At 32.5% G+C, this 15,013-nt stretch overlaps 1 protein-coding gene across 1 annotated transcript; it reads left to right on the forward strand.

Moving 5' to 3' along the window:
- The first annotated feature begins 8,732 nt into the window (after nt 1-8,732).
- LOC139852341 (la-related protein 6A) lies at nt 8,733-14,954 on the forward strand. The gene is made up of 11 exons (XM_071841615.1): nt 8,733-8,999; nt 10,781-10,862; nt 11,476-11,570; nt 12,047-12,118; nt 12,472-12,551; nt 12,628-12,712; nt 13,472-13,519; nt 13,616-13,681; nt 13,745-13,894; nt 14,373-14,478; nt 14,569-14,954. The coding sequence occupies exons 1-11, from the start codon at nt 8,826-8,828 to the stop codon at nt 14,682-14,684; spliced, it is 1,074 nt and encodes a 357-aa protein (XP_071697716.1). The 5' UTR covers nt 8,733-8,825; the 3' UTR covers nt 14,685-14,954.
- Nucleotides 14,955-15,013: the final 59 nt, after the last annotated feature.

Consider the following 15,013-nt stretch of genomic DNA (forward strand, 5'->3'; position numbering starts at 1 on the left):
TATTTATTGAAACCCCATCATTTACTCATTCGCATCTTGTAATGAGAATTGCCATACGAATCATTGGGAATTAGCAATCAGTATTTTGAAATTTCGCAGCATGTCTACGACAACAGTTATATGTGTATATATAACGTCTATCTTCTGGACTTAATTTGAATGTGAAGTTTCTGAAAAACACTCCGAACTAAGAATTGGTTCTCCGAAAATGGAAAAATGCTGATGAAGCAGCAAAAACTAAAAACGACTTTAAATAGTAAAATCTGAATGATAATGATGAAGTGTGCTGGCAAAGCGCAGAAAAAGAGAAGTTTTGGAACTGGAAAACGGATTGAGCAAAGTAGGAAGGAGGCTTTGGACAAATTACAAAGACTGAACCTGACTTCAAAGGATCCAAATGATTCAGTACCTGCTGAAGTCATTAACGAATACCTTGCTCCTGACTCTAAACCCCTGCGGACAATATTCTTCATCATCCTCTGATATTAGAAATTCTAAAATATCATCATATCTTTCATTATAAATATCCTCCATATTTCTGAAGATATTTTCTTAATTTTTCTTATTTGAAATCATTTACCTCTTCGCACTATCTGTATTACATCATAAAAGAAACTATTTTAGTTTCTAAATTCTGAAACATTCAAGTTTAAAATAGAAATATTTTGAAGTAGTGTTGGGAACTGAAGCATGAATTAGTATAATATAATGACACTTGATCAACGTGATTATATTACAGTAAGTAATGCTGAGTTTCTAAATGGAACGTGATGATTCACAGATCATAATATCATCATGTGCCATGTTATACGACTCTTGTATTCTATTTAACCTTTAAAATATCAAGAAAATATTTCTTTATGATTCGGCCTTTTCCAAGGTATTCTAGTAATTTGACAAGTCAAGATCGTGCCATCACAATTTCCTACCTAGAACATTAACAATGTTCATTCTGAAATTCATATCTGTGAATTCTGGACCATTACAAGCGGTGCTTAATCGCAAGAAGAAGAAACAAAAGGACAAAACTCCGAAATAAAAATTGGGGTATAAATTGCAGCAAATAAAAGAGAGCATTAACTGTTAATAATAATGATTATAGAAGACAGAAGCAGAGACTTTGAAATATAAGGGAACATATAAAGCCCAACGATAAACCAGAAATTATAAACCATATATATCGATGCATATAGCAATATAAAGACACGGGAGAACTAGAAACACTATAAACCCAAGAGTATAGTAGAAGTAAATAGATTCTTCCGGCGGTAGATGAAAAAGAAGAATGACCGATATGAAAGTTAGAAGTATATCGAGAATCAGAACTGGATGGAGCATATTGATGAATACTTTAAAATATGAGTTGAGGGGGAAAGAATAGAAGGTGATGAAACATGACTAGGAACTTAGAAATCAACAGATTTAACTCACACAATGGCGGAATAAGTGAATCAAACCCTCTAGTGAATAGGTTATTTTTTTTGATTAATTTAGTCAAATCACAACTAAATCAAGTGTGATTAGATCAACACCTAGAGCTATTATTCACCACCTGGGTGATTTGGACTGAGAGAAAATTGGAGGAGCTCACTAGACCTGAGTGTGTGTAACAAATGAGAGGCTTAACCTAAAATGAAGAACATAAGACTTTATATATCCCTGATGTTGACTCACCCATACGATTCATTCATCACACGTACGAGTTAGCTTCATCAGCCGTACGGGTGATCACTCACTCGTGTCTTCTCATTTAGGTTGTAATTGTGACTTAGCTCAGCATCAACCGTGCGTATGAGCCTATCAGCCGTACTAGTGAGGCTTTACTCGTACGTCTAACTAAGTCTAACATAGTCAAACATCTAAATCTTGTTCCTGCAGTTCCTGTAACCACATACAAACACGTATAGGATAATAACGAGCAATCATGGTGGCCTGTAAACTGTTGTACCTGCAATGGACGTGGGTAGATGTCTAGGGACTTGCATAAAATGCATCAACAGAAGGTGTGAGTTGTAAGGAAACGAAGGAGGTGAATTTATAAGAAAATCTCCGACAGAACAATTAAAATGGACGATCGAATTTAAAGCGGATCCTAATTCCCTTGATTACCGGAGAGTCAAATCTTATTAAGAAGATTTTCTTCAAATCCCTTGAAATCTGGGAATCAATCATATCTACGTCAAATGATAAGATGAATCTACACTTACTCATTTCACTCTTCTATGTTAGCTTCATTCGTACTCTTCATATAAATGGATTGTTTATCCAAATTATTCGCTGATGATAAAACTCTAATTTTTAGCCCGTATGCATCATGAAAACATACTTATTATCATTCACGACCTTTCCACTCAAATTTCGGGACGAAATTTCTTTAACGGGTAGGTACTGTGACAACCCGGAAATTTCCAACCAAATTTAAACTTTAATCTTTATATGTTTCCGACACGATAAGCAATATTTGTTAAGTTAAATTTCAAGAATTTTAAACTATGTTCATATATTCATTCAACCTCGACCAAGTTCCAACGATTCACGAACCATTAAACGAATATGATTATATATGTATATGTGTATATATATTATAACTTGAAATGTAAACAAAATATTAGATTAAATACTTTATATGATTGTATCTGTTTCAAAATGTTTATCAATGGAATTAGAAGATAAGATCAAATGATTGAATTATCAGATATATTGAATTATGATTACAAGTCTCTGTTGAAAGGCCCACGTTGATTTGAGAAATCTTTCCATTTTAACAATATTCGGAAAATGGTAAAGTGATTTATAAATAAGAACAAATTGTAAATCATTGAGAACTAGACAAAGGATAGTGAAAGATTGAATCTCATAAAGACTCGATTGATCTATTTAGTTTCAAACGTACAAAAACGTTTTCAGTTTAAAAAGAACTTTATTATTAAAACTTATATAACTTTTATAAATATCTAGAACCACTTTTGACAACTCATTACTTAACTAGTATGATAAAGATAACGATATTTATATTTTATTTTATATATATAACGATTTAAATTAATATTATATATATTTATACGCGTATTATACGTACATAGTTTTATACTTTTACTATACTTAAACTTTACCTTTACTTTATTTTTACTTTACTTTAAATTTAATAATTCACTTTAATAATTCATACTTTAATAATTCACTTTAATAATTCATACTTTAATAATTCACTTTAATAATTCATACTTTAATAATTCACTTTAATAATTCACTTTAATAATTCAAAAATCTATTATAAATAGAATTCAATAGGTTTCATTATTTCATAGAAACTTGAAAATATTTTTCTCTAAACTCTCTCAATCGATTTACATATATATATTTACTCCGTATTATTTCAAGATATTATTAGTATACATAAAATATTACGACGGAGTGCTGTCCGAGTGATTTCGAAATTGTTTTTGAAGTGGGATAGGATTAAGGAAATTATGGGTTATAGCTATGGAGGTGATTAAGTATGGTTCATGGGTATGCTCGTGAGGTCAATATAGTGTTTATCATTTCCGTTGCGTCTACGTACCTTTCCTGCAATATTGAATCTCAATATTGATACGTGAGTACTCATAATTTAACTTTTACATACTAATAGTGTATCCCTGACTAGTGCTCGAGTATTTAGGATTATGCATGCTTGTACTTTTGATATTGCCCTTAGACAGGTTAGGTTGAATGTTGAATTAGTTACACTTGCGGTTGAGATAAGGTATAAGATATGCATGTCCTTGGAAAGCTAGCGAAAAATTAAGAACTTTTCCTTTAGATATCGAATGGTTTCGATGAACGGATTAGAAGTTATAATCAATTGAATTTTCGATATTTTTATTAAAAATGATTATTATTATCGTCGTTTTTATCGTCGTTCTAGTTTTATCTTATTATTATCATTATTATTATCTTTATCAATAAAAGAGATTTATCATTAAAAATTGTTATTTTTTTTATTATTACTATCGTTATTATCGTTAAAGTTATAATTAGTATTATTATTATTATCCAATTATTATTATTATTATTATTGGTATTATTATTATTATTATTATTATTATCATTATTAATATATATATCATTATTTAAAAATGGTTATTGTTATTGTTATTATTATTATTACTATATTATCATTAAGATAATTATTAGTATTATCGTTAATAATGTTATAGTAACTATCATTATTAATATTAGTGTAATTAAAACAAATATTTGTAACACCTAATTATTTTGATTACTATTATTATCATTATTATGAACACGATATAAAAGACGATTAAAAGCTATTAAACGAAACGATTAGGAAATAATGGGTAAGAGTATCATGATGAAATTAAAATGTTATAAGATATTGATTTAGATAAAATTATCGTTCTTATTATTTTTATCATTACTATTATTATTAAAAGTATCGTTAGTATTAAAACTATCATTTTAACAAAAATTATCATTTTAATAGAAATGTCATTGTTACTATAAAATATCATTATTATTATTATTATTTTAAATAGAATTATTATTTTAAAGATAATATTAAAAATTATCGTAAATATTAAAGTTATCATAATTAGAATTATCGTTTTATCTAATGTCATCTTAGTAATTATAAATATTGATATTTTTATAATAATAATTATTATTACAAAATAATACAACTTTTACTTACTATCATTATAGATATTATTTTATCAAATAAATATGTGATACAAACATATTTTACTACGTGTAATAACTTACTTTAATAATACCTATCATATTATCTTTATGATATTAAATGAACCCTATAAATTTTATTACTTAATATATATATATATATATATATATATATATATATATATATATATATATATATATATAAGTATATTTTATTATATAAATTTAATATAAAATTTTATTTATTAATAAATAAATTATATTATTTACTCTAATAAATCTTTTAAAAATATTTAAAAATATAAAACAACGATATTTAAACTATATATTAATCATGTATAGATTTTTGGAAATTATTTTGAGTCAAATTTACTTTTGTTGACTTTTGCATATTAGTCTCGAGCATTAGGATTGTGGTACACTATGACTTGACCTAATTTGTTAGACAAATATTGACCAACACATAAATATATATAATTAATTTAGGTTCGTGAATCCGAGGCCAACCTTGCACTTGTTCAATGACGTTATATGTATTTTTACTACGAAATACAGTATGGTGAGTTTCATTTGCCTTTTTGCCCTTTATATTTTTGGGACTGAGAATACATGCGCTTTTATAAATGTTTGACGAAATAGACACAAGTAATTGAAACTACATTCTATGGTTGAATTATCGAAATCGAATATGCCCCTTTTTATTAAAGTCTGGTAATCTAAGAATTAGGGAACAGACACCCTAATTGACGCGAATCCTAAAGATAGATCTATTGGGCCTAACAAACCCCATCCAAAGTACCGGATGCTTTAGTACTTCGAAATTTATATCATGTCCGAAGGAGGATCCCGGAATGATAGGGGATATTCTTATATGTATCTAGTTAATGTCGGTTACCAGGTGTTCACCATATGAATGATTATTTTTGTCTCTATGCATGGGACGTATATTTATGAGAACTGGAAATGAAATTCTTGTGGTCTATTAAAATGATGGAAATAAATGATTATGATAAACTAATGAACTCACCAACCTTTTGATTGACACTTTAAAGCATGTTTATTCTCAGGTGTTAAAGAAATCTTCCGCTGTGCATTTGCTCATTTTAAAGATATTACTTGGAGTCTTTCATAGCATATTTCGAAGAATGTTGCATTCGAGTCATTGAGTTCATCAAAGATTATTATTAAATCAATTTATAGTTGGATAGTGGATATTATAAAATGGTATGCATGCCTGTCAATTTTCGATGTAAAGAAAGATTGTCTTTTAAAAACGAATGCAATGTTTGTAAAATGTATCATATAGAGGTCAAATACCTCGCAATATAATCAACTATTGTGAATCGTTTATAATGTATATGAACGGGTCCTTTCACGAGTGGCATCTTAACACCTCGATGCTACACTCTTCACGTGAAACATGGTGTCTTAGCACCTCGACACTACACGTTTCACGCTACAACAAATAGATACATTATATACATACGCATATAATTATTCCACTCACCTCAAAGTCTTCGTGTAAGATAACCGAGCTTGCAACGTCAATGTAACGTACCTATTACATTTTAGCACATAATCAATTCACAACTCAAGTCGGTCAAGCAACTCACTTAACAATCTAGAGTCTTTTGACCCTAAGTGCAATCCCGACCCATTTTGCACCTTTAACCCTAATAATGAGTTAACTTCACCAAAAACCCTAACCTTAGCCAATTAAGGTATTAACACACTTTTAACCACAAAGTTAACTCGTTTTCATACATGCAAGACAACCTAGGTCATCAAAGACCCATTTGACCCATTTCTAGGTCAACACACCCATTTGGGTCACCCACAACCCAAATCACACCCACTGACATTAACTATAAGTGTATTAGTATTTACTTAGGTCTTTAAGACCCATTTACACCATTTACCCTTTCAAAACCCTAGGGTAGTCACCATTTGGGTCTTCATGACCCAAACTTACCCAAAATCCCCAAAACACTACCAAAATGGGTTTTAAGGTTCATCACTACCTAAACCCTAGCTCATAAACGATTTAAAACAAGGAAATTAGATTTAGGGCTTACCACAACTATCAAAACGTAGCTAAGGAGGAGATGAACAACTTTAACTCCCGAGTTCTAACCCGAAATGAGCTTCTTCTTCCCCGATTTAAGCTTTCTCACACTTAACCACCCCCTCTCTCTAGAATGAATGGATGATGTTTGGTGGTTGAGAAATGAAGTAATGAGCTCACCAAACTGATCCTAAGGCCCTTAAGTCGTCCATACATGTGAAATTACCAAATTGCCCAACTAAATAACTAAAAATACAAAGGCTGGCTTGTCAGACCATCTGGACGGCGTCCAGATTTCTGGACGGCGTCCAGGCCTTCAAAATGGGACGGCGTCCCAGATCTTTGGACGGCGTCCAGCCCTTCATAATGGGACGGCGTCCCAGATTTTTGGACGGCGTCCAAACCAAAAGGAAACAGGATCTTACATTTTAACGATTAAATCGTATATCAATATTTTAAGTTATTATATATATACATATATTTATATATACATATATACACATTCATTTACCATCAGTAGGTTCGTGAATCGCCGGAAGCAGTCGAATGGTCATTGATTACATAAATGAAATTTCAAAATTTTGAGACTCAACATAATAGACTTTGCTTATCGTGTCGAAACCATATAAGATTCAAGTTTAAATTTTTGGTCGGAAATTCCCGGGTCATCACACGAATGCTTGCAACTACACTATCTATTATTGGTAAAGCAAATCGAGAATCTTTAGCTGTAGGGATTTTTGAATGGTCAGAAGAAGGAAATGATAGTATTGTACAGGTTTACAATGCAATGATGGGAGTTTATGCTAGATATGGTCGGTTCGTTCAGGTTCAAGAAGTACTTAATTGATTTAAGGCACAAAGAGGATTGTGAACCTGATCTTGTTAGTTTTAATGCTTTGATCAATGCCCGTTGTAGGTCTACTAAAATGGAACCAAACATGTCACTTGATTTGCTAGGCGAAGTTAAACGGTCAACAAAACAAAATATTACAAATAATATTTATGACAGATTATAACATAAAAATGTTTCTACACGAAAGGCACAAAAGTCAACTAACGGTCGTTAAATAATTAACGAGAAAATTAACGGAAAAAGGAGGGTCGTACATTACCTTCCCGTTAAAGAAATTCCGTCCCTAAATTTGGCCACTGGCAGTGGTTGTCGTTGTACCTAAAAAAAAGTACGGGTATTTCTGTTTCATATAGTCCCCTCGCTCACAAGTGATCTAGGGTCCTTGTCACGCGTTACAACGAACTCTAACAATCGATATGTTGCTTTGTTTGAGTCTCTTGACCTCTCCGGTACATAATCTCAATAGGTTCTTCAATGAAGTAAAGTTTGTCCTCAATCCGAATCTCATCGGGAAGAATGGTGGCATTCTTTTCCACCATACATTTCTTCGATTCCATCTATTAGCTTGTTATGTCATTCTCGTCGATTCCATGTTTAGTGGTTTTTATGTGTTGTCTTGTGTTTAGTTTTGGGTATTTTTGTTTCGCCCATTTTTAGATTGGCTCGCTCTTAGTTTTCATATGATAGTTTGTTTTGTCGGTTTAAGTTAATTGTTTGCCGATTATTAGTTACGAGGCGTGATTTTCCTCTTTCTATGTGGTTTTGATTGGTTTTTTCATATTTAATGAAAGTTTCATTGATTCTATAAAAGTTTATTTTTCTAAAGAAAAAAAATATATCAATAAACATGAGTAGTATTCTACAGCCTAAAATACAAAAATAATTAACAAAATTGTTTTTGACTGACTTTGACAACATTTAGCAAACTAAGAACTAGACTAGAAGTACAGTACTACTAGTATTTGCTTAACTTCTAAAAAGAAAATTCCAAATTTAGCAAAAGAAATTTAATTGGAAATACTCCTACTTATTTTTTTAAACACGATGACGTCATCGACGGCACGCGGTTGCAGTCACCGTATGCCACAAAAAAGCCCTATATACATACACTGTGTATCATTTGAAGAAATCAGAAGAAGAAGAAAAGCAAAAGAGAAAGAAGTTAGGGTTTCCTTACGCTAACGTTCTCTCTCTCTTCCACGATCTTCTCTCTCATCTCTTCAAATGGAAGGCGGTGGTGATGATGATGTCATCAGTTCATTTCATGATCATCATGAGGACACGATGATTGTCGATCCTCACGATTCCGATGAACATCTTCCGCCTCCTCCGACAACCGATGATGCCACCGCAACGGCTATTCTCACCGATGATCTTCGTGACAAAATCATTAAGCAGGTATCGATTTATATTGACTTCTATATCGTGTTACTTTTTGACAGCGGTTTTTATATTAAACATAGGCTTTTAGATATCTGTATAACATTTCGATCAAGTGGAATATGTCTAAATCAATCGCACTTGTGTTTCAGTGATTTTCTGTTTTGTGTGTGTATGTAGTCTTGGAAGTTGTTTTCAAATTAAATTGAAATGTTCTGTTTTTGTTGCAACATAATTAATCTGATTATTGCATATTTTTAGAGCTCTGGGAGTCGAAAGAAATTTTCTCCGTTAAAGGGATTTAACGGTGGGGACGGTGGAGTTTCCACTCCCTCCCGCTGTTAAATCGGTGTTAAATCCCACCGTTGTGGGTCACCGTTTCGGTGGTAACGATGTGATTTTTTTTTTTTTTCTTTCTTTTTTTCCTTTGTTTTTCTGTTTTAATAATATTAAAAGTATTTAAATAATGAATTTAACACCGAGATTTAACACCGAACGATTTCCCCTGTTTTGGCCTTAGTGAGTGTTAAATTTAACACTGAGATTTAACACTGAACGACTCTTAGTGCTCTTACAGTGATAGCGAATATGTTGGTTATTTAGAAGTATAAGACAATAGGACTAATTAATAACTCCGGATCCTATTGTCAAGTTACACTATGTAGATGATTATCATTTCTCTTTTAAGTTCAATAGTTGGGACTCAGCAGCATGGAAGTAATGCATCTCTGTTTAAAACCAGTGATTCTTGTGGAAGATTATAGTTTGATGGAATTCATCAATTTTGCCCCCTTCAATTTAATGGTGAATAACACTCTGTCATCTTGTTGCAGCTCACAAATACTGAAATTTCAGTTGAGCGCCTTTAATGAATGACTTGTTATAGAGATTCATTACAGCTTTTGGGATTTTGGCTGTTCTAGAGCATTTTGTGAGATACTTAAACTAGGAGCTAAACAGAATTTTGTTTTAGTTATTTATCATCCCATGTTGACTCTATATGATTTGTCTGGGCTAAGTTGTAGGTTCACGAATTACAATGGACAATATAGCATAATGTGCAGCGTTACAGAAATTAAGATATCGGTTTTTGAGAGGTCTTCGATAAGATTAGTCAAAAGCGCTCCAGAAATTGGTCAACCATCGGTCAACAAGGATTAATCGGTCAAAAACGGATTAATTGGTATAAGTAGGGATTAAATGGTCAAAGAGGGGATTAAGCGGTCAAAGATGGGATTAGTCGGTCAACATCGTTCAAAGTCACACACTTAGTTAACAATTTACTTTGACCTAAAAGTTATGGTTTTGGTCTATATTATGTGATTTTCTCTATATAATTATTTTTATTAATTATGTTTGAAAAATGAAAAAGGTATGTGTTTCCTGTTACACCATTTTGACTTTTTTTGTTCTGTTTGAGGGAATGAAGATAAGATTGATGGTGTTCTTTTTCATGTGAAAGCACATATATATATATATGTATATGTATATATATATATATATATATATATATATGTATATATATATATATGTATATGTATATATATATATATATGTATATGTATATATATATATATATGACTATGTTAGAACTTTACTTGATGCTGGTGGTGCATATCAATGTCCCTATACGACTTAGTAAAGTTTATTTTGTAAACCACGGCTTTTGGTATGTGTGCACAGTGATGAAAGATACATGACTTTAAATATGAGAATCAGTAATTAGCTTTTGCATCCTACTCATTTCAATACTTGTTTATTCTTTTTCTGTACGAAGAGAATTAAGTATCTTTTTGCAGGTGGAATACTATTTGAGTGACGAAAATTTAAGAACCGACAAGTTCTTGTTGAAATATCTTGCAAAGGATGAGGAAGGCTATGGTAAGTAACTCATTGTTTATTCAATAATTAAGTTTCTATATCAGTCATTAGGGATTTTCTTTTTCCTTCTCAAGACATGTTTTATAATATATTAGTCTCTAGTTTATACTTTGGTATGTGATATGCATATTCTATCTTTGACACAGTTTTGGGTTGTTTTCTATTCATTTCGAGGCTTCTTGTGCTACACAAGTTGTGTATATCTCATACGTTCTTAGAGATTAAATAATGTGGCTGTGAACTGTTCTGTATTATAGCCTTATAGGATACGACAGGCACCATTTTAAGATGTTCTAGCCCATGTTACGATGTATATGGCCACTAAGTACTCTGTGTCTTGTAAACTAGAAGCCATAAGGATGAGAAACCCCCTTTACCTCTATGTAATATGTATGATATTTATGGATGACAATTCCATTAAACTCTTCCAATGAACATAAGAGCATCGTGTTTTTGGTAAGCTCCATTGAGGTAATAGATCAAAGTTGCAATATCATCTCAAACGAACAAAAAGGAATTTTATTGTAAAAAGGAACCTAAAATCTTTATGCAGCAGAGGGTCAACTAAACTAACCAATAATCCTCAGGAAATTAATGTACTACTTCTTTGCAGTTCCTGTTGCAGTTATTGCTTCTTTCAAGAAAATGAAGAAGCTGACACATCACAAATATCTTGTTGTGGCTGCACTTAAGGAATCTTCTCTTTTGGTAAGCTTCACAACCCATAATTCATAGCGCCTATGACTAAGTGTGGGCTTCTGTTTGTAATTTGGACTTCACTGAAAGTTAAAAATAAGAATAATGAACCTAAAAATGTGAACAGTTTTATATCAGTGTACCGAATAAGTATACGGGGCTAAGTTATTGAAAAAATATGTGTAAAAGGACGTTTTAAAGTCGAAAAATAATATAGACTGGTATAGTTATAGTTATAAATACGATCCAATCAACTTGTTAATTTGGTTAGGTTATGTTAGGTTTGGTTTGTTAGTATCTTGTTGTGAAGTAAGTTCTGTGCACTCGAGTCTATGAATTTACCAATATAATTACAAGTGCTTTAGCTGAATACATCAGCCTGTTTCCACTCTGGATCTTACCAAGATATGTTAATGTTAATTCCACATCATCGGGACCTACATGTCAGCATTAGTTTTAATAACTAAAGTTTTTATTAATGGCTTCAGACTCTAAGCTCAAATGGGAAGAAGGTTAAGCGAGTTCATCCATTCTGTTTGACCGACGTGTTGGATCCAGAGGTATACTCTTCTTTTCACTTTCTTTATTAAAACGTCAAAGCATTCTCTTGGACTTGGTTGTAAAATTCCCCGAGTAGTCGGGATTTTAAGTAGTCTGACTAGTCCCCGACTAGTCTTTCGATTTGGCAAGTTTGTTCGTTAAAGTTTTTAGAAGTCCAATTTAGTCGGTCAAATTCAGATTTATTACTTCAAAGCTGGATTATATGGTAAAATTCGGTCAAATATAGTCAAAGTCTAAAATGGTCAACGCCCGACTCCGACTTAACCGATTAGTCCCTACTGGCGACTAGCGACTTTTACAACCTTGCTCTTTGGCATGATATCTAGTGAAATGTTTATTTCTTTATGCCTAGCTTTGCACTATTCTGGTAGAGAATCTCCCGGAGGATCACACTGTAGAGAACATGAAGAAGATATTTGGTGATGTCGGAATGTATGCCACTTTCCCTTCTTATATTGTATTATTTGACTCTCCTTGTACAGTTAATCATACTATCAGTCTTTTTTAGGATCAAGAAAATTACCATTCATGAAGGAAATGCTGCAAGGGAGCCTAGAAAATGTAGCATTGAGGAGAAGCTTCTGAGTGGTAAGGTAAGGCTCATTAAAAAATTTCAAGCACAATGCCTTTTTTCTTATGTTATTCTTGCCTTGTTCTATAACTTGTACCTAACTACTAGACACATGGATTATGAGTTTTTGATGTGTTGCTAGGAAGCAGGGTTGCTTCTAGGCAACATTGATTATATCCCACAATTTATTAACCACAAGTTCACATGGATTTGAGAATAAAGATACAGAAGGAGTACTTTCGGGCTTGTTTCTCCTTGGAAAAACTTTAAGCTCACATATTGACAAATTATATGACAGGTGCTAAATTGTAAAAGAAAAAAATCTAGCTGAAGTTATATGTGTGTCAAAGAAAAAAAAATTAATAGGATGGTGCTACATAAAAATATCACTAGTTCTTCTTCCATTTAAAGCTGTAAATACTTGGTTTACTTTTTACATTTTAAAACCGACTGAATAATCTGTTCGAAACTGAATTTATAAAAAGCTTAAACTGGAAAACCTAAGTGATGGTCATGTTAGATAAGTTGGAAACGCCTAACCAAGAAAATCTCCAAACCTTCACACATTGTTCTTGTGTTGTGGACATAGTAGTAAAATGAGGTTTAATACGAGTATATGACTAGTGTTTCAAAAGATAGTAATCTATAACTTCTTTTTTGGCTGCACTCTTTCCCATCAGCCAGTTCTAGAGAAGTTCAATTCTTTGTTTTTGTTGTTGAATATTAGTTTTTTTTGTTACTCAATTACAAATGGTTGTCATGATTCTGGTTGTGTGTGCAGTTGCACGCGGTTGTGCAGTATGAGACTGTTGAGGCTGCGGAGAAAGCTGTAAGTTAGAAGTTCTCTACATTTTGATTGACATCTTTGTTATGACAATGTTATCATAAGATGCATTACACTCTCAATGGTGATGGTATTCTTCAGGTTGCTACTTTAAACAATGAACAGGACTGGCGTAATGGCATGCGAGTCAAGCTTCTCAAGCGCAGGGTAACACATTTTTTTTACGATCCTTTCATGATAACTGCTTTGCTAATGATGTCTCATACTTAGGTCAAAAATGCACACAAGAAACATGGACATGATTCTGAGAAGAAAAAGGAACATGTTTCTGAGAAAAAAAGTAATGTCCAAACAGAGTCACCTGGGGACAAAGAGAACTATCACTCGAGTGAGCACTGTGTTGACACATTGAATGAAGAGGTATTAATGTATTATTGTTATTAACTTTGTTATTGACTATGTTCTTTTCTTACTCTAATGTGTCTAGATGGTAAGTTAGGTTGGTCGGGTAACAGGTCATAACGGTCATTTTCTAGGCTGGTTGGATTGGGTTTACTCTCAACACATCTTGTGCGAAATAATTTTTTTTTTATTTTCTAGAAAAGCTAGTGTGTCTAATATGATGACAAATTATATCATCATTAGTATGAAGCTAAAGATTTTGCATAATTGTTTAGAAGGGTTTTATGCGTTAAAATACATTTGGGCGTTTTTTAATCCATATTACTAGTTTAGCCAAAGTTTTTTATACACTTGACTAGGGGACAGGGCAATCAGGTTGGTAGGCAACCGAAGTTCTGTTTAACACATACATTTACGAAAGTGTGCAATAAGTGGTTTTGCGTGATCTATTGGCCCACTGACCTCTTTAATGGAGTTCCTGATTTGTATTGATTAGGAAGAATCACATAACGGGGATCATAAATCAAAGGACAAAAATGGAAACAAGGGTCAAAACTGGAGGCGTTCTAGGAAACAGAAGTATCAGGGATCTAGTGGCATGGGTAAGATGGCCATCTACATTACTTATAAATCTTGAACCACTTAATATATTGGACATGTAAACTAACTTGTTTATTGCAAACCAAATCAAGGTCATGGGACAACGTCCCATAATCATGTGGGTGAAGTTTCAAAACCTCCTCCTGGTCCAAAAATGCCAGACGGTACAAGAGGATTCACAATGGGGCGTGGGAAACCTCTCAGTTGACGTACAGAATCAGTCAGTGCCTCTGTCCAGATTTTATATGTATATGCTTGAAGGGAACGGTTTATGAGGCTGCAATCTGTATTATCATATTGTGGATAAGTTTATACTTTTGTGATGCTGTTTGTGTAAGTTTATGGTGTTACGTTGTTGGTTTTGTTATGCTGTCTTTGTCATGTGGTTGGAATGTGATCTCTAAAAATTATCTCGTTAGGACGCGTCTTATAAGTGAAAATAGGTTGGGTTGGATTGGACGGGTTACGTATTGAAGTTTTTAGTTTGGCTTCAAGCTTGGCTGGGTTGCTTAAACACATTTATCTTGATCTCATTAC

Source organism: Rutidosis leptorrhynchoides, chromosome 6 (genome assembly GCF_046630445.1).
Source record: "Rutidosis leptorrhynchoides isolate AG116_Rl617_1_P2 chromosome 6, CSIRO_AGI_Rlap_v1, whole genome shotgun sequence".
NCBI lineage: Eukaryota > Viridiplantae > Streptophyta > Magnoliopsida > Asterales > Asteraceae > Rutidosis > Rutidosis leptorrhynchoides.